The sequence below is a fragment of the Canis lupus genome, chromosome 8 (genome assembly GCF_048164855.1).
Source record: "Canis lupus baileyi chromosome 8, mCanLup2.hap1, whole genome shotgun sequence".
In the NCBI taxonomy this organism is placed as follows: Eukaryota; Metazoa; Chordata; class Mammalia; order Carnivora; family Canidae; genus Canis; species Canis lupus.
In genome coordinates this window covers 71594885-71613675 of record NC_132845.1, presented here as the reverse complement: position 1 = coordinate 71613675, position 18791 = coordinate 71594885, and the positions used below count along the sequence as shown (strand labels likewise).

The 18791-nt window shown below is 58.9% G+C and overlaps 1 protein-coding gene across 6 annotated transcripts; it reads right to left on the bottom strand.

The window, feature by feature from the left end:
- LAT2 (linker for activation of T cells family member 2) lies at positions 1 to 13740 on the bottom strand. Of its 6 annotated transcripts, none has more exons than XM_072837497.1 (14): positions 13629 to 13740; positions 10596 to 10705; positions 10303 to 10425; positions 9649 to 9688; positions 7187 to 7230; positions 6965 to 7025; positions 6683 to 6720; positions 6377 to 6412; positions 6265 to 6295; positions 5803 to 5858; positions 4540 to 4605; positions 4206 to 4277; positions 3703 to 3824; positions 1 to 839 (listed from the first exon to the last, which is right to left on the bottom strand). In XM_072837497.1, the coding sequence occupies exons 3-13, from the start codon at positions 10394 to 10396 to the stop codon at positions 3721 to 3723; spliced, it is 642 nt and encodes a 213-aa protein (XP_072693598.1). In that variant the 5' UTR covers positions 10397 to 10425; positions 10596 to 10705; positions 13629 to 13740; the 3' UTR covers positions 1 to 839; positions 3703 to 3720. The 6 variants fall into 6 exon arrangements, with proteins under 6 accessions (XP_072693598.1, XP_072693601.1, XP_072693599.1 ...); XM_072837500.1 differs by having other exon boundaries at positions 1 to 800; XM_072837498.1 differs by lacking the exon at positions 13629 to 13740 and adding an exon at positions 12027 to 12144.
- Between the last annotated feature and the right edge of the window lie 5051 nt (positions 13741 to 18791).

Sequence of the window (18791 nt, the reverse complement as noted above, 5' to 3'; positions counted from 1 at the left end):
TCTAGTCTTAAAATGCTTTATTGAGGTGTTTCAGTTGAAAGGAAACATCTTGTTTCTCCAGCTATGGCTTTTCTGACCTAGAAGCTCCCTTTGGGCTCCCCTCACTTCCCATGAAGCAGTTGTGTTTCTGCTTAGCCAGCTCAGCCAAGTCCAGTCCTGGGGCAGGGAAGGATTTGGGGGCAACAGAGGGCCACCACTCAGCCACTCTGCTCTGCTCCTCCAGAAACATGATGCATTTTGTCCACAGCAGACGTTTCCACTGAAGAGCACGGAGATGTCTGTAGCCTCATCTCTTTCAGGTAAACTGAGGCCTGAAGAATGGAGCACCAGCGCTCCCCCCTAACTCTGCTAAAATTATGTGTAATGCTCATAGGAGGCAGGATGGTCGAGAATCTCTAGTTGGAGATGTAGATTATTAAATATGGCTCCACCTATATAAATTAACTGTACAAGTTTATGGATCAAGGAAAATATCCCAGCAGTTGACGTTAGTAAGCAATTTGGAATCAGAATCCAGAGCAAAAAGGCACAGGAATACCAGCGACGCACAATGTTTTCAGACATGGGGTTGGGGATGCAGCCTGCCCTGAATCTGACATCGGGTCACAGCAGGAGCCACGTTGCCCTCAGCCTTGAGTTCCCGCAGAAGCCAGAAGCCAGGCCAGGGGCTGGTTCCATGTGTAATGGTCCTTTCCCTGGCCAGTCTCCCCGAGCCTGGTGGACGATCCTCTGGACATCTCCTGCATCTCCCAGGAGTAACTGGGGGGATGTAGAGGTTGGGCAGCTTGACAGAAGCGACCCTGGAGGAGGCAGTAAATAGCCTGGTGTTCCCTCGGCTCCTTGATGAAGATGAAAAGGTTTGTTAAAAGGGAAAGGGTTGCTTGGACTAGCACTTTCTTCCTTGGCCACTGGAGTGGCTGGGCCAGAGTCAGAGGGTGGGGATGGTCAGCATTCAGCCTCCTTCCAGCAGCTGGGCTGGGAAGGCCGCCCCCATCTCTGAAATCCCTGTGCTCATTGATCCTGGCCAAGGCTGCGGTTCATCAGTACAGGAATGCCCTCTGCAGAATGGCAGGTGGCCTTCCGTGGCGCAAGTCTGGTGACCCGACACCTTCCGGACGCATCCTCTGCCTTCCCACCCAGAAGGGACCTGTTCGGCGTCAGCTGTAACTCAGCCCAGCTTCCGCCTTGCCTGGCAGCCCTTCCACTTTTCTGAACCCAGGAATCAGGCCACTCCGGCCCCCAGCAGGGCCACCGTGGACACTGGCCTGTGCAGTTCAAATCCCTGAGCCTGACAGGAGCCAGGATGCGAAGGTTCCATCTAGCCACGGCTGAACCCAAGCTTGAGCCCACTGCATGGTTCCTGCCTCCAGATGGTCCAGCTGAAAAGCCTGTATAACCCCTCCAGCCCCTGGCCCATGTCTCTGCTCCGTTCCAATGTGGGACTTCTGGAATGTTCTCCGCTCCCTGTCTTGGGACTCCTGTATTCTGAATGCGAGCAAGCTTTCTCCCCACCAGTGCCCACCAGTGCTCGGTACATCTCCGCCTGCCTCGTGCCTACTCCCGCCCTCCTGAAGTGCTTTCCTCAGGCCCAGGACACTGCCCTTCGCGGCTTCATCCCCCAGCCTCAGGCCTGCGGGTCCCCAGAGCTCAGTGCCAGCTCCTCTTTGCCTTGTTCCCCTGAGGATTGACGGTTGTCGCTTTCAATGAGGACACCCGCCTCTGTCTCCAGCCTGGCCTCTCCCTCGGTCCAGGCTCAGCTGTCTACCCGGCCACGAGACCTGCTCTGCCCACAGCCACTCACACCTCGGCTGGGGACAGTGACATTCTCTCATTGCTCAGCCTAAAACCTCCAGCCCTGGCTCCTCTCTACCTGCCTCCCCCGCCCCCCCGCGCTGTGCATCAGTGAGTCAGTCCTGCGGGCTCAACCTTCAAAACCCACTCCCGTTGTGGACATGACGGTTAAACACAGAACATTCCATCCCGAACACCAGAATACACATTCTTTCCAAGGGCACACGGAACACGGAACATCCCTCTGAACAGACCACATGGTAGGCCACCAAACAAGCCTCAGTAAACGTAAGAAGATTGAAGTCATACCCCATACATCTTTTCCGACCACAAGGGTACAAAGCTAGAAATCACAAGAAAAACGGAAAAACACAAACACGGCAAGGCTAAACAACATGATACTAAAACAACCAAAGGGTCAGTGAAGCCATCAAAGAAAAAAAAATTTTAAATACATGGAAATGGGGTGCCTGGCTGGCTCAGTCAGAGTGCATGACTCTTGATCTCGGGGTCGTGAATTTCAAGCCCCAGTTTGGGTGTAGAGATGACTTAAAAATAAATGAACTTAGAACAAAAATCTAAAATTCATGTTTGTCTGCAGCCCAGGCCAAGAAGTCACCTTTCACCTGGATGCTCGCTGGTCTGTATGTCCCCTGCTGCCCCCTGAATTCATCTCCCTCCTTGGCAGCCAGAGGTCCTGTTCCTGCGCCCCTTCTCTCCCGTCTCAGAAAACCCAGGTGTGGCCACGTGGCTGCGCCCCCCCACCCAGAGCTGCGCCCTGCCCCCTGTCAGACCCTTGTCAGACCCTCTGGGCATGTGCTCTGCTGCCCAGCAGGGCGGGAAGGGAGCAACCACGGCTGCCCTGGCCACCCCATATCCGAGGAACCCGGCCTCCTCTCTGAGGGTTTGTCTCCACAGGGCTTGTTACCTCCTAACATGCCGCCTGTCCTTCCTGTCGTCTCAGCCCACAGCCATGCCATCTGTGTCCTCTCTCCCACCAGAGTGGAGTCCCGAATGTTCGGGGATCCAAGTGGATTTTTTTCTTAAGATTTTAAAGTAATCTGTACACCCAGTGTGGGGCTCGAACTCACAACCCTGCGATCAAGAGTCACAGGCTCTGCCGATTGAGCCAGCTGGGCACCCATGGGTGGATTTTGTTTATTGCTGGGTCCCCAGTAAACACCCTGGGCAGATGCCTGCTAGATGTCGGGGGAGTGCATGAGCAGTGGGCTGGGCAACCTGGGCTCACGCTGCAGCGGCCTCTCCTGCTGTGGGGGCTCTCCCAGCGCAGGAGCCGCCACCTGCCTGCCCTGATCGGGGCTTCAGGTGGCCTTCAAGGGCCCTCTGGGGTCAGTCCTGTCTCCCACGCAGTGGCACAGCCTGGGCTCCAGTGGCTGACTCCGAGTGGGACCCAGGGCAGGTGGCTGAGTGCTCTGCGTTTGCGGAGCTGCGAGCCAGTGTGCATGAGCATCAGTCCCACGCTCGCTGGCATGGGGTGGGCGTGGGGGGTTGCTTCACACGGTTCAGCCATGACTGTCATGGGCACCATCCTCTATCTCCCCGTCTCACCCCTGTCCCATGTCCTTCACGTACTGTGCCCCATTTGCTCCACTTGGCAAGTGAGGAATAGTCCTGGAAGGTTAAATCACTCACTCGAGGTTGCAGAGAGCCACCCGGAGCCCACCTGTTCTCTCCACAACTCACCAGCCTCCCCAGCCCGACACCCCCCTATAGCAGTCTGAGACCCGGGTGTCTGCCGTGGGGGGTGGTAGGCACCCATTTCAGCACCCATAGGTGCTGCCCCCTGAACCCCGTTGGGGCCCCCGCATGGCTTCTGCAGCCCTGTTCTTCCCTTGGGGTAGGGCCCCTCGGGCCTGTGAGGTCCACCCCCTGGGAGACCAGCAGCTGTACCTTCCTTCCAGATCCTCCCTAGGCTTCTCTGGCTGCCACACTCTCATTCACGTAATCGGGGTCCTCGTTGTCCTCGTCCGGGCTTCCTGCCAGGGACAGAGGCGCTTCCCTCGGGACTTGCTCTGCGGACCAGCGGGCAGATGAGCAGATGTGGTCAGTCGGTTCTTGCAGACATACTCACGCCTGTTCCCCAGCCAGAGGCTCGGCCCGGGCCCCAAGACGCCACAAAACAGCCAGCAGGAAGTGCTACACGGAATGGGGTGCCGCTCCCGGCCCTGAGGTTAGCCAGAGATCTGCCCACGGGGGCGGCTGAGGCGTCCGGTCCTCACTTGGCACGAGGCTGCCGAGGCCACTGATGGGCCAGAGGCTTCACTGTGAAGTCAGCTGCAAGGGCTGCAGGGGAGGCCACCCCGCCTGGCGCCCCCAGGCCAGCCCCCCGACTCTCCCCCCTTCCCCGCCCCCAACCTGCCAGGCCCGGCTGCTGAAGCTGACCGGCCACGTACCCACGACCCTCCTGGACTCCCGCCACTGCCGGATGGATGCCGAGTTCTGGTAATCCTCGGATCCCTCGTCGCCTGCAGGGAGACACCAGGTCAGGAGGGGGCACAGGTGGCGCCGCCACGGCCAGTCCTCAGGCCAGCAAGGCGCCCGGGCTCGGCCCCTCAGGGAAGAAGGGATCCCCTCAGAAAGCTCGGGCCCCCTGGGCCTCCTCCAGGCACTAGAGCGACGCTTTATCCAAAGGCTCTGGAGCTCACGGTGAGCCTTCAGGCTTCCGGGCAGGTGGTGCCTTTGAGCCGTGAGGGCTTTGGACTCGGGGTGTAGGCGGGGCGGCCTCACCTGACTCGGGGTCCTTCTGCTTGCAGATGAGCACGTTCTCATATGAGTTGGCATCGTCATCGTCATCTGCCAGGCAGAGGGGTGAGGGTTGCTCGTGGGCCCTGCCCGGTGGCCCGGCTCTCCCTCCCTCCCTCTGTCCTGCCTTCCCCTCAGTAGATCTGTCCTGCCAAGCCCCAGCCCTCTGGGTTCCCCACGGAGCCTTCCAAACATTCTCCTGGACAAGATTCTTTTTGTTTGTTTGTTTGTTTGTTTGTTTGTTTTTGTTTGTTTGTTTGTTTGTTTTCCTGGACAAGATTCTTAGCAGATGCTGGCCTGGCTCCAGCAGCCTCTACCCTGGCCTCCTTCATTGTTTTCCGAGGTCACCCCACATGCACTGGGGAGCAGAGATTAGGGGATGGGGTTGCACAGGCAGTTGGATAGTTGGAGGGAGAGAAGCCTCTTCTTATTGGCCAACTAGGGCCAGTGAGAGCCGCTGGAGGCAGAGGAGAGCCGGGAACCAGGCCCCGGCTGCTCTGAAAGCAGCACCTTTGGGCAGGGCAGAGAGAACCAAGGCTGGATGGGCCTATGGGAGCCCGGCACCCCATATCGCCCCTGCGAGCCAAGCTCTAACCACTGCCCCACTCAGCGTCCGTCTGTGTCAAAGCGGCTCCAAGAGATGAGGGCCCTTCCCCTACTCAGGAGGGGCAGGGGGAAGAAGAGGACCCCCCCACTTCCTGCCCACCATGTGCCCAGCCCCCAGCTCAGTGTAGCCCAGGCGGGAGCCAGGGTGCAGGAGCAGACCTGAGCACCTGTCAGCAGGCCCTGCCCACCCTCGGTCCTCAGTTTCTTCTTCTGTAAAGCAAAGGTTTTAAGGGCCTAAGAAAGATCCCAGCCTCCTCAGCACCCACAGGGCTCAGCGTCTGTCAGCAAGGCTGCCGGGCCCAGGGCCTTCCTCTGAGGTCCCACATGTTCTCAGCAGTTGCTGCCCAGCCCTGACGGGGGCCTGCGTGACAAGGGGCTCAGCCTCCCCCGCTGCCCCTGGCCCCAGCTCCCCTCTGTGGCCCACCGCCCTCTCCCCTCCCTGCCCCCCACACCCCTTTCCTGCTCTGCTCCTGGGCTCCTACCCCCCTGCCAGCCTCCGCAGTTTCCCCAGCTCCCCCAGCCAACCAAACCTAGGCCCAGCCAGCCTCCTCCTCCGAGCCTCCCAACTGCCTCTGGCCTGGGGAGTGTAGCTTAGGAAGCTCACCACCTCCTCCCTCTTCCCCTCCTCCTCTTCCTCCTCACCTGCCCTGGGCTTCTGGAACTGCCCCCAATTGTAGTAGTCTGTGGTGATGGGGTCTCTGGCAAGAAAGCACAGACACAGAGCACTGGCTGGACAGGCGTGTGGTTGGGGTGGGGGCATTGTGGGGGGGCAGGGATGAGAGGGCTGCTCCAGCCATCACCCTCCAGGTTCTTTCCTGGTCCCTCTGCCCCTCTTCCCTGGGCCTTGGTTCACCCATCTGTGAGATGAAGAGATATCCCCGAGGCCCTTTCTCTGGGTGATGCAGGATGAGTCCCCCAGACAATCCCTCCTCAGAGCAGGGCCACATCGTCCCTGTCCCCACAAAGCCATGGTCACCTGAGGGGAAGTGATGCTACCGAGCACCTGCTTGGGCCCGTGGTTCTAGGGCAGGAAGCCTTCATGAAGGGGGAAGCCCGGCAGGGAGGGTGGGGGGAGGAGGTGGCTGCCCGCAGAAGGCCACTCACATGTAGGCTGAGTCCGATCCGTGTCTGCTTCCTGCAGGAGGAGGTGAGAATTAGGCCTGAGCGCTGGGCTGTGGGCCCCACCGTAGCTCCCACCTCCCGGGATCCCACCCACCTTTGCTGAAGTTCTGGTACCTGGAAGACTCAGAATCTGGAAGAGAGGCCCGCTTGTTGCTTCCTCCCTCCCCTGCCCTCCTTCCAGCCCCAGGGAAGGGCCTTCCAGGTCCCCAGGTTTCCTACCTTCCCACTTCCCAACTGCTCTCCATCCCTTCCCCTGCTAGGCCCCACCAGGGCCTCTGGCCCAGCTCCCGCGGCACCTCCAGGCCTCCCCTGCACAGGGGAGTTCCTGTGCTACCGGGTGTTCCCCTGTCTTGGCACCCCCCCACCCCACGCCCCACCCCGGTGTCTGAGGGCCACTCACCCTCCAGGCTGGGGGAGAACCGCAGCAGCTTGTCCTTCCTGCAGGAGAGGGGGAGGGGAGGGGCCGAGCAGGGCCCGGCGGGGAAGAGGCTTTGGGGTTTCCGAACCACAGCCCCATGGCCCCCTCATGGGGCCCTCACAATCCAGCTCTGGGGCTCTGAGGTCCGAGGTGGCAACAAGGTCTTGGCCTGAGCCTGGCCAGAGGGGACCCCGGGGCCTTCCTTCCCAACGCCTCCCACGGGGCTGCGACCCCTCTAGGCCAGGGATGGGGGCTTATTCCTACCTTGTTGGTGCCACGTGAGGGTCTTTGTCCACCAGGGGCCCTGGCCAGGCCTGCCTGACCACTGCAAAGGACAAGGGGCGTTGGCTGGGCCCCAGCCAGCCTGCCAGCACAGTCCCTCACTCACCCAGATCAGGCCTGGCCACAGTCTCAGAACAATGAGGACACACATGGACACCCCCAACCCAGAGCCCAGTCTCTGGACCCTGCCGTTCAGGGACTCACAAGAATAGGTCCGGGCCACCGCAAAGTTCTGTTGGCTCTCTTCCCTGGAAAAACATGGAGCTGTGCTGAGCCAGGGCCTGGCTTCTCACAGCTCATGAGACAGAGATGGAGAGACAGACAGACAGGGATGAGGAACAGAGGGGAGAGGGGCCGGACCAGGGCGAGGGTGAGCAGGAGCCGCCACCCCTCTGGGCCTCAGAGCCAGGGCTCCCCGATGCCCCCCATTCTCAGGACTGCTCCCAGCCCTGCCCACCGGGTAGTTGCCCTTCTCACATGGCCCTGGCTGGAACCGGCTGCCCCTATGGCCTCCCCAGGAACCCTGGAGATGGTCCTGAGGGTCTGTGCACAGGGCTGGGGGGGGTGGCCCTCAGATTCCGAGGTGAGGGTGGGGTGGCTCTTCAGAGCCTTCAACCAGAGGGTAACTTCAACCCCTCTGGGGATGTTCGAACACAGCCTTTCCTCCCAAGTAACCGGCGAGATAACCTCAAGGCTTAGCAGACACAGCCAGGTGCCTAGCCATGCCTGCATCCCCTTCGTCCTCTGAAACGGATTTTTATTTAGGCCCATCTAAAAGGCTGAATTTTCCAGCCCCCCTCATGCCTAAGTATGGCTGAGGGCTTTGGTGCTGAAGTCAGTGAAATGCAAGCCCAGATTGTTGGGATTTCCAGGAAAACTGCTTCTGAGGAGGCACTGCCAACAGGAGTGTGCCCTTCTTGTCCTTGCCTTTCATTCTTACTACTGCGTGGAACACAGAGATGAGGGCTGGTGCTCTAGCTGTCATTTTGGACCATGAAGTTCCCTCAAGAATGGAAGCCCCCACTAAGGATGGTAGAGTGGATTTCAGCTACACATTAAAGCCCTTTGGGTTCCTCCTCTGGACTAGAAAGGAGACCCGGCCCAGCCTTCCAGGGGCTCCCAGGGGGCTGGGAGTCAGGGTGACCTGATTTGGGAAGGATGCCCTTAATCCACAGGCAGGACTGGACCCAAGTGAAGTGGGGAGAATCCAAGTCTCCCCTCCTGCCTCCTCCCACCCAGGCCATCTCCTTCCCACCATGAGGAGGTTTCACTTCTGGCTGAAACAGCCTATGTTTCTACCACCAGTCAGAGTCCTGGAGTGGGCCAAGAGAGGAGGAGAGAAGAGGGGGAGATACGGAGGAGGCCTGCCTCGGGGCAGGGGCGTGGGGGGCACCAGGGGAGTCCAGTCCCCTCCTCCCCGGTAGAGGCTGTGGGCTGGTGACCCAGAGCACCAAGTGGCCAAAAACCCTGGAAGAGTCCAGCCCCAGCCCCAGGGGTGGGCATGGACGCGGACATTCTGTTTTCAAATTTCATTGTGGTTTTTCAGTTGCAAAAGGAAATGAGAAAGGGTGTGTGCGCGTCTGTACGTGAGTTCCTTCCCCCTAGGCATGTACGCGGCCAGAGAAGCGCATGCATGAGCAAGAGTGTGGGCACATGTGGGTGTGAATGGGCATGCCGGCCTGTGTGCGTGTGTGCACGCAGGTCCAGAGGCCCCCAGGTGCACCGTCAGTCACCTTCCTGCTCAGCCCAAGGACCCCAGTGGCCGCTGGCCTCCTGCCTGGGGTTGTCCTTGGGCCACATCGTGGTCTGCAGTGACCAGCACGGCTGACTGTCCCAGGGCTCCCACACAGAGCAGCTCGCCCCCCACAACCGCAAAGTGCCTGGATCCTGTGGCTCTGCCTGGGGTCAGTGACCAACCCCCCACCCCAGCCCTATTTCCTCTCTACTCCTACCTCCCTGCTTCCTACTGCACATAAGTCCCTGCTTCCAGCTCGTCTGTGGCTCCCCTGGACCCTCAAGACAAAGGCCCTGGCCTCTCTCCACAGTCAAGGCTCTCCTCCCTCCTCATCCAGCTCATGCCTCTTAAGATACACCCCCACGAGCCACCTCATCCCCAGAAGAAAGTGTGCGCCCCAGTCCAATGTCGGCAACTCCCCGCCCTGTTCTCTCTCTGGAATCCCCTTTTGCCTCCTTTCTCTCTTGCCATCCTCCCCACCTCCTCCACCAGGCCTTCTCAATCCCCCAAGGACATGCCCACATCCTCCCCGAGCTCTGTCAGCACTTTCCCGGGGAGACTTGCAGACAGCTCACTCTGCTTTGTGCCCAGTCTCTGTTCCCCACATTGCCCGGAAGGCGGGACTCTCCGTCTTCCCCCAGCACCAGCACTGCGGGCTCCCCCGGGCTGGGGCCAGAGGCAGTGTCTCTGGAGATGCAGGTGGGCAGGCCCCAGAGTGGCGCCTCCTCGTCCCCAAGCCCTCCGGCCAGGCCCGGGCAGCACAAGGACAGCCCCGCGTGTCCCTCCCTCCCTGGACCAATTAGGACCCACTAGAGCCCGGTGTGGAGGAGGTGGGAGTGCAGGGGTGAGGGGAGGGGTGTGTGGACACGCGAGGGGATGCCCACAGCCAGGCCACACGAAGTCACTAGGCCGGGGACCCCGAGGCACTCACAGGCTCCTCTGCTCGTAGATCTTCTCGGACTTCTTCACGGCTGAGAGAACAAGACTAGATTAGCAAGCGTCCCCAGCCAGGGTGTTAACCGAGATCCGAGGCCCCCCTCGTCCTGTCTCCCCTGTGCCCTGGGCAGGCCTCAGATGGGACGTGGGGGCTGGACTGCCAATCACTGTGGGCCACCTGTCACTGACAGGGGCTTGCTCACCACCTATCAGGAGAGCAGAGCGTGCAGAAGGTGGATGCTGCAGGCAGCACAGCAACCTCGCTCCCTCGTTTTTCCAGAGCATTCCCCTGCCCCAGACTCACTGTTCCACCAAAAGCCAAGTCCCACAGTGAGCCAGACCCATTGTCTTCACGGGCAGTTTAGGGGGTTCATCTCTGCCTCATGAAACTTATCTGACTGCCCTTCGGGCTGCAGCCAGGTCTGGGGATTCTGCCCTCATCCTCTACTGCGCATCCCCCTCTTTTAAAAATTTTATTTATTTGAGGCGGCGGGGGGAGGGAGAGAATGAGTGGTGGGGAGGGACAGAGAAAGAGAGAAGCAGGCTCCACGTGGGGCTCAATCCCAGGACCCCGGGATCGTGACCCGAGCCGAAGGCAGACGCTTCACTGACTGAGCACCCCCAGGACCCCTCTCCACCGCGCCTTTACCTGGGCGGGAGCAGCGCACGCACAGGCCTGCCACCGTCCCCAGCAGCAGCAGCAAGGCCACCCCGGGCCACAGCAGCTCACTCTCCACATTCATGTCCACTCCTGGCCACTCGTCCTGCAATGCTGCAACGTGGGGCATCCTGTGAGAGCCAGTTGAGTCCCCCAGCCCCACAGCTGAGCCCAGGCCATGGAAGCACCATGGAACCAGGAACGGGTCAGGCTGCACCCGGCCCTGCTCCCCCATCTGACCCCGGCCTGCACTTGACAAGTGCTGGAAGGTTCTGGGGACCCACCAGACAGCACTCTGTGTCTCAAATGTGCCGTTGCTTAATCCACACCACCGCCCTTGCGGGGGAGAGGCTCCCGACGTTACACAAATATAGAAACAGGCTGGGGTTCTCAGCTGCAAAGTAGAAAGACAGGATTCAAACTCGGGCCTCCGGACCCTAACTCTGCCTCTACCCACTGTGTCCTGTCACCGCCTGTAAACCCAGCTTTGCTCCCTGAGCTCAGTCCATGGCCCCTTCCACACAGGAGCCCTGGTGGCCCCCATGCACCCAAGCCCCTGCTCATGGCCCCCTGGGGGAGCTGGGAGTGGGATTTCTGTTCTTTAAACACAGAGGGGGTTCCCGAGGGCCTAAGGGGAAGACGGGTGCTCTGGGCAGAGAGACTTGGTGGGCTGCCCATGGCTGCTGGTGGTGGGATGTGCGGGGGCGGGGGGGCTCTGCAGGGTGAGGAGGCTCTGAACCCGCCTGGCACCAGGCCACTGCTGGTCGAGCCATGCTGTGATTGCCAGGCCGTGGCGAAGCCCCAGGCAGCCACACACCAGGGCCTGGTGGGTGTAAGTACAGCCCCCGTGAGAGGGCCCCCAAGGAGAATCACTGCAACTATAGAGACTCGGTCTCCTGGCAGTGGCCGGGGACACGGCCGAGGGCGACAGCGCCTTCCGAGGGGGTCCCCACCCCATGGCAGGCAGGTGGAGCCCACAGCCCCCAGAGCATCCACTCTGCATGTCTTTTTTTCCCGGTTCAGCCACCTGGAAGGAGGGCTTCTCCCCACTTTTCAGCGGGGGAAGGCTTGGCTGGGCTCGGGAGAAGCAGAGCTCTGTGCTGCTCAGCTCCTGTGTTGGGCTCCCCTGAGCCCTCCGCTGCTCCCGGCTGTCCCCTCACTTCTCCCAGCTTCCTGAATCCTCACGGCACAACTGGCAAGGCTGAGCAACACCGAGCCTCCATCGGGGCCCTCCTGGAGAAGCCACCTCGCCTTCCCCAAACACTGAGTCAGTAGGAACACGAGAATTCCCCAACCCTATGATGGGATGGTCCCATCACCCCAGGATGTCGTCCGTGGCTGTCCCCTGCTCTCGGGGCCTGGGCACTGCCCTCCCCACTTGCACACCCTCCTCTTTCCGCCCACCTCAGCCTCTCTGCTGCGCCTCTAGCCTCAGCCCAAGTGCACTTTAGGCTGAGTGGGGTGGGGAGCACCGGGTGGTGGAGGGAGGACTCCTGCCTGTGCCTTTGAGTCTGTTGGCCTCAGTCTTCTCATCTATACAGTGGGGATCAACCCAGTGCCTTAAAGAACTGCTGGCAGATGATAAGCAGCCTGGCTCACTGTCCGGGCTTCTTGAAGAGTAACCTGCTGCGGGTCAGATTTCTAGCTGCCTGGTTTGAAGAACTCCCTCGTGCCTCCGAGGCCTGCACTTGAGGCCCAGGAGCCGGCCCACTGACCTTTGCAGCCGTCCTGGAAAAGTGGTCTTCCCCAGAGGATCCTGGCCACCAGGGAGCCCTCTTGCTTCCTGGGCCCTGCAGTCCTGGGCCAAGCAGCACAGTCGGGGTGCCCCCAGCCTCGCTCTACCCCCATCCACCTGGCACTGAGTGAGGGAGGGGAGGGGAGGGGAGCACGAGAACACAGAGTGGGCCTCCACTGTTGAAGCCCTGCGTTGCTGACCTCTGGTAGCCCCTTGGAAATGGGGAAATAATGACACTCATCCCCCAGTTTGTCATGAGGCCCAGCATCGAGATGATGCATGAAAGTTGGGGGGGACACTGTTGGATGACTACTATGCCTTGCCATCATCTGGGTCCCTGTGGAATGGGAAGTGGCAGTGGCAGCCTTTTTGGGGTCAGGAGGAGCAGTGGAGCAACCTTACCAGAATCCCCCTGCCTGGTCCCCAGGGGCATGCAGATCTGCACCTCCCCCACCTTGCCTCCACCCCGAGACTGGAGGGCAGGGTCCCCAGGGAAGGCTGCGCTCTGCCCCAGCCCCTCAGTTGTCACAGACACACCGAGTGCCATGTGGGAGATGCCCGGGAGGAGAGGGGGGCCCAGAGAGGCAGGCACTCGATCTGAGTTCGCCCAGCTAGCCAGTCACAGAGCCAGGACCCCGTCTCAGGCTGGGCTGACCCCAAGGGCCCTCCCAGCTCTCCCCCACCCCTTACATCACGTTTTTAAGAACCTCTTTTTAAAAAGAGAGACCAACTTGTTGCACATGCCTGTGGCTGCCCCTGGACTGAGCAGATCTGCCCTCCGGCCTGGCTTTTCTACCTGGGTCGGGGAGCAGGGCAGGCGGTCAGAGGAGGGTTGGGGGTGGAGGCCGAACGGGGAGAGGTGGGAGGGCCCCAAGGGGCAGGCAGGGCTGGGTGGGGTGGGGAAGGAGGAGGCCACAGGCCCAGCACTGCAGAGCCAAAATAGCACAAAGGGAAGTGCGCAGTTTTCAGATGAACAAAGTTTGCAGCGGCCAGGCCTGTGGGAAAGCCCTCAGGGCTGGGCTGGGCAAGCCTCAGTGTCCCTCCCGCCCAGTTTCCCAGCCCTCCTCGGGCCTGAGTGGGGAAACTGAGGCCTCCCTGGGTCGCAGGGCGGGCTCCGGGGTGGGGGTGGAGTGGGAGGTCTGGTCGGAGCCCTGGGAAGGCCCGCGCGGCTCTGCTCGGTCTGCCCATGACCCCGGCCTTCACCTGCGGCCCCGCAGGCTCCCGGCGCTCCGGGCCAGGGCGGGGGTGGGGGTGGGGGTGGGGAGGCGGGGTCGGGGTCGGGGTCGGGGTCGGGGCGCCCCGGCGGAGAGCGGCGCGGGCTGGGGAGCGAGGGCTGCTGCCCGGGGCCTGCCGAGCCGCGTGCCTCCTGGCAGGGCTGTTATGGTCCCATTTCACGGATGAAGAAACCAAGGCTCCGGGCCTGGCCCCTCACCGGTCTGAAGGAAGCGGCGGGGCCAGCCGGGGGCTCCGCGGCCTGTGTAGGGTCCGCAGGGTCGGGCGGGGGCCCCTTCCCACCCCGGCGCAGCCCGGCCGTCCCGCGGGGCCTCGCCTGAGGTCGCGGGCGCCGCCCCGGGGGCCTCACCTGAGCTCGCGGGCGCCCAGCGCGCGCCCCTCATCCCGAGCGAGCCGACGGCGGGCGGACGGCGGCGGCAGCGCAGGGCGGCGGCTTCCTGGCCGCGCCTGATTCGCCCGCGGGCTGCGCGCAGCGGGCCGGGCTCGCGGAGGAAGGGCCGGGGCCGCGGGGCCGCGGGGCCGCGGGGGGCGGGGGGCGGGGGGGGCGGGGCGGGGCTCCCGCGGGGCCGCCCCGGGGCGCACCCGGCGGGCCCGCGGCAGCGCGGCGGAGGGGCGGGCGCGGGGCCCAGGGCGGGCGGCAGGTGCGCGCCCGCAGGAGCAGGACGGGGGCGGGGGGGCGGGGCTGAGCGGCCCGCACCCGCACCCGCACCCGCCCGCACCGGCAGCAAGCGGCTGGCCCGAGGCCACCAAACCCTGGGGGGCCCCCGCGGGGCGCCGGCTCGGTCGGCCTGGCTCTCCGGGACGCGGGCCCGACGCCCGACGGCGGGTCTCTCTGCGGGTCTGTCGGGGCCGCCACGCGCGCCCGCGGCTGCCCCCCGGTGGGCGAGGAGGGGACTGCGCCCGCCGGCCTCGGGGCGGGAGAGCGCGAGCGCCCCGCCGCCGGGAGCTCCCCCAGCCCCGCGCGGGGTCAAGCCGGGCGCCTGACTCCCACGCTCGGCCCGTGTCCGTCCGGCACCACCACACTCCCTTGTTCCACACTGGCCCGTGCCGCATTCGGTTCCCATGGTAACTGGCCCCTTGGATGTCACTTTTCTTACACAGGTGAGAAGACTGGAGGCCCGTGGAAGCTATGCGGGACTTGAACCCAGCCTCCAGCCTCCAGCCTCCAGTCTTGTCTTCCCAGCACCCACAAGTGCAGGGGGGTCGGTGGGTGAGCGCCAGGACCCGTCAGGACCACCTGCCTGACCCCCCCCCCCCCCATTCATACCACTGGGACCCACCAGCGTCGGTTTCCATGGATCCCTGGCCTGTGCACCTGCCCGGGGGTTTCCAGCTGATAGAGAGGGGCGGGGGCTCCACCTGTCCAATGGGAAGTTGCTGTCCGACGCCTGACTTCTTTCTGGGGCCTTGGCAATGGCAGGAGTGACCTCAGACCGCTGGCAGTCTCCAGGACAGTCTGCAGTGGAGCCTAGGAGCCCTCAGACCCTCTCTGAGCCCATTTTCCATCTACAGCAACAGGGGCCAGTCAACCCAAAGACGCTTTTTGTTATCTGACTGGCAATGGGATGCCATGCCCTTTCTAGGCAATTCTTAAAGTCCTCCAAGGTTCTGTCTTATTCATAAACCACTGAGTTGTGACCCAGAAAATAAGCTTTGAAAAACTAGACGGTTCACACCCAGTTGTATTGTAGTGCACTTAAGGTATAAAAATATTTTATTCTAAAAAGTATTTTAAATAATTCAGCAGTTTGTGTATTATCCATTTTCATGACCATTTAGCCACTTCTAAGTGTGCGATTCAGTAGCATTACATTCACAATGTTGTACAACCATCACCATGATCTATCCCCAAAACTTTTTCATCACTCCTCAGACATTTGGCTTTTCAGTTCAGAGTACCTGCTGTGTGCGTGCACATTTGTAACCCAATCAAGATACCTATGTAGTGATGCAACAGCACCCAAAACTTAACCACAAGTGGAGAATCTTCTGAAGTCACGTATACCCTAAAGGCTGATGGGAAACTATGCATTTTCTTCAGAAAAATCACCTTGTGAAGTGTGTGCGACATTCTAGAAACCCCTGGAGCCTGCCTAGGTCGTCTGTCACCCCCAGCTCCCAAGTCTTAAGGTGCAAAGGAGCCTCCCATCCACCTCTCCTCCCCAGCAACTTCTGACATTTATTCTTCATTGTAATTCAGTACCCAAAGGAACCTAGAGTGTCCTCATTCTTCTCCCTCCCTCCATCTCGGGACCTGCTCATGTTGTTTTGTCCTCTATGTGTATTTCCTGAGATTTTGATTACAGTGCCACGACTGCTAGGGAGGCTAAATGTCATTCTTCTCATTTTGTTTATATTTTGAGGGCATAATTAAAAAAAAAATCTAGTGAGCACACTCTTAAATTCAAGAGTGTAATGCGTGTGAGCAAGACCTCTACCCATTCCAAGGAATCTTGGTGCTATTTACAGCATCTCTGGGCTGCCTGAAAAGCTTCTCATTTCCCTCTCTCCCCATTCCCTTCAGAAAGATAAGCTTCTGGGCCAGAAATGATTTTATTAACATTTACCTTGCCTCCAACAGGTACAGGAAAGGAGTCTCTGTAGTGCCCAAACTGAATACCAAAGAGCCTGCCATTGTGAAATAGTGTGCTTTTATTTATATATTTGGTATTTTACCCCTAGAGGGTGGTTACAGGGTGGGGGGAGAGATTAGTAGTAGTAGGTTATAGTTTAGTACAGAGTCTTCATTATTTCAGTTCACGATCATGGCAAAAAAAAAAAAAACTGCAAAGCCTCTAAAATGGATTTATAAGCCTATTAACTTTAGGTAAATATCAAACATCTCACCGTTGTTAGCGACTGGCCAAGAAAACACACGAGACAGAGCAAAGCTCTCACTAAAACGAAGGGCAGACGTGGCCAGGCCCAGGCCAGATGCTTCTGAGAAAGCACAAGGAGCCCTGCCCAAACCACCAGCCACAGAGCAGTCTCCCCGCAGCTCTGGGCTGTTTTGTGGCCCTGCACGCTGGGAAACCGGGCCTGGGGAGAGGGCAAGACAGCCACCTGGACTGCTGTCCTGTACTGAGGATCGCTTACAAAGCCTGGGATCGGACACCCTGTTTGCCTCCCCTCCTGACTTCCCTGAAAGAGCACTGGTGAGAAGTCCACTGGGCAAGACTTCCAGAAGTGGCTGGGCTGGGCTGCCTGCCCCATTCTCTGCAAGATCAAGAAGCCCCACGTACCACACTGGGCCGTAGCAGGTGCGGTTATCACTCGAAGAATAAACCTTGCAGAGGCCAGCGGCCCCACATGACCCCAGCAGCTATGTGTAATCTGAGAAGAGGATGGAGGGAAACAACAGAATATTTAAAGTACTCCTGTGAAAAGAGCCAACTCTAAGGAATAATTTAAAGAAACAAATAGGGGGTCCCTGGCTGGAATGTGTGACTTTTGATCCCGGGGTCATAAGTTCGAGCCCCACATTGGGCTGTTGGGTGTACAGTTCACAAAAAAACAAAACAAAACAAAACAAAACAAAACAAAAGAAACAAGCAGGCGTTAAGAATCCCCTAGGGCCACAGAGTGCCGGCTCACTGCATGCACTGCCAAGAAATGCCATTTGCAGCGAGTCTCAAGCAGGAGCTGCTTGACAGGCTTGCTGGTAACTGGCTCTTCTTGCTCTCAACTGAATTCTTGACCAAGTAACCTCCCGTCAGCAAGAAAGTCAGGCTATTCCTCAGATTCTGAATCAAGAGAGTAGAAGCCAGACAATCCCAGCACCTACCTCCTCACCTCTTCCTTTCTGCCTCCTGCTAAGACCTCCCTAAAGGAACAGGACATTTCAATCAGGATGGGAAGCCCCAGCTTCTGGAAGTTGGCTGTGCAAACTTCTCCTCTCCTGGGACCTGGAGAAACAATCTGGCCCCCGACAAGATGGCCTCTGAGGCCAGAACATTCTTCGAAACCTGAGCTCCTTATTATGAAAAGGGCCTTAGGTGGCATTCCACTAAATCTGGTTCCTCTAAGACACAGACATGGCCAACAAGCACATGAGAAAATGCTCCGAATCACTGGTCATCAGGGAACTACAAATCAAAACCACAATGAGATCCCACCTCACACCCAGTGAGAATGGGGAAAATTAACAAGACAGGAAACCACAAATGTTGGAGAGGATGCGGAGAAAGGGAAACCCTCCTGCACTGTTGGTGGGAATGTGAACTGGTGCAGCCTCTCTGGAAAACTGTGTGGAGGTTCCTCAAAGAGTTAAAAATAGACCTGCCCTACGACCCAGCAATTGCACTGCTGGGGATTTACCCCAAAGATACAGATGCAGTGAACTGCAGGGACACCTGCACCCCAATGTTTATAGCAGCAATGTCCACAATAGCCAAACTGTGGAAGGAGCTTCGGTGCCCATCGAAAGATGAATGGATAAAGATGTGGTCTATGTATATACAAAGAAATATTCCTCAGCCATTAGAAACAACCAATACCCACCATTTGCTTCAACGTGGACGGAACTGGAGGGTATTACGCTGAGTGAAATAAGTCAATCGGAAAAGGATAAACATTATATGGTCTCATTCATTTGGGGAATATAAAAATTAGTTAAAGGGAATAAAGGGAGAGAAAATGTGTGAAAATATCAGTGAGGGTGACAAAACATGAGCCAACTCCTAACTCTGGGAAATGAACAAGGGTTAGTGGAAAGGGAGTTGGGCCGGGGGTTGGGGTGACTGGGTGATGGGCACTGAGGGGGCACTTGGCGGGATGAGCACTGCCCTGGGTGTTATGCTAAACGTTGGCAAATTGAACTCCAATAAAAAGAAATTAAAAAAATAAATCTGGTTCCTTTTAAGGCAGTTCAAGAGCAGCAGGGACAGAAAATGCAGAGGAACCAGGCCAATGGTCTGTCTAAACCTATCTCCAGAACATTCATAGTGGGCTCAAACTTTTATGAAAATGAACCTATTTACTTAGGTGCTTATTTGGGCAAAGACGTGCCCTCCACTCTTAATTCAGTTACTTATGGATGAGATGCAGGTATGAAGATGCTTTCTATGAAATTTAGTATCGTACAAACACTATGGACCAAGGGAATAGGTGCCTGTCAAGAGGCACAGGGGGACAGAGAAGACAGGGTCCTGGGATCGAGTTCCGCGTCAGGTATCCCACAGGGAGCCTGCTTCTCCCTCTGCCTCTCATGAATAAATAAAGCAGGAAAACCTTGGTATCATTTCTAACCAACACTGGCTCTTAAAATAACTTTTTTTAAAAAAAGGACATTGTAGAAGGTGTTTCTGAAGACTTTTTTAAAAAGGACTTATTTACTCATGAGAGAGAGAGAGAGACACAGGCAGAGGACTAAGCAGATTCCTCACAGGAGCCCGATGTGGGACTTGATCCCAGATCCCAGGATCACAACCGGAGCCGAAGGCAGCAGCTGCCGAACCACTGAGCCACCCAGGCATCCCTCTTAAAATAATTTCATGACTCCTCTAAGTTGCAA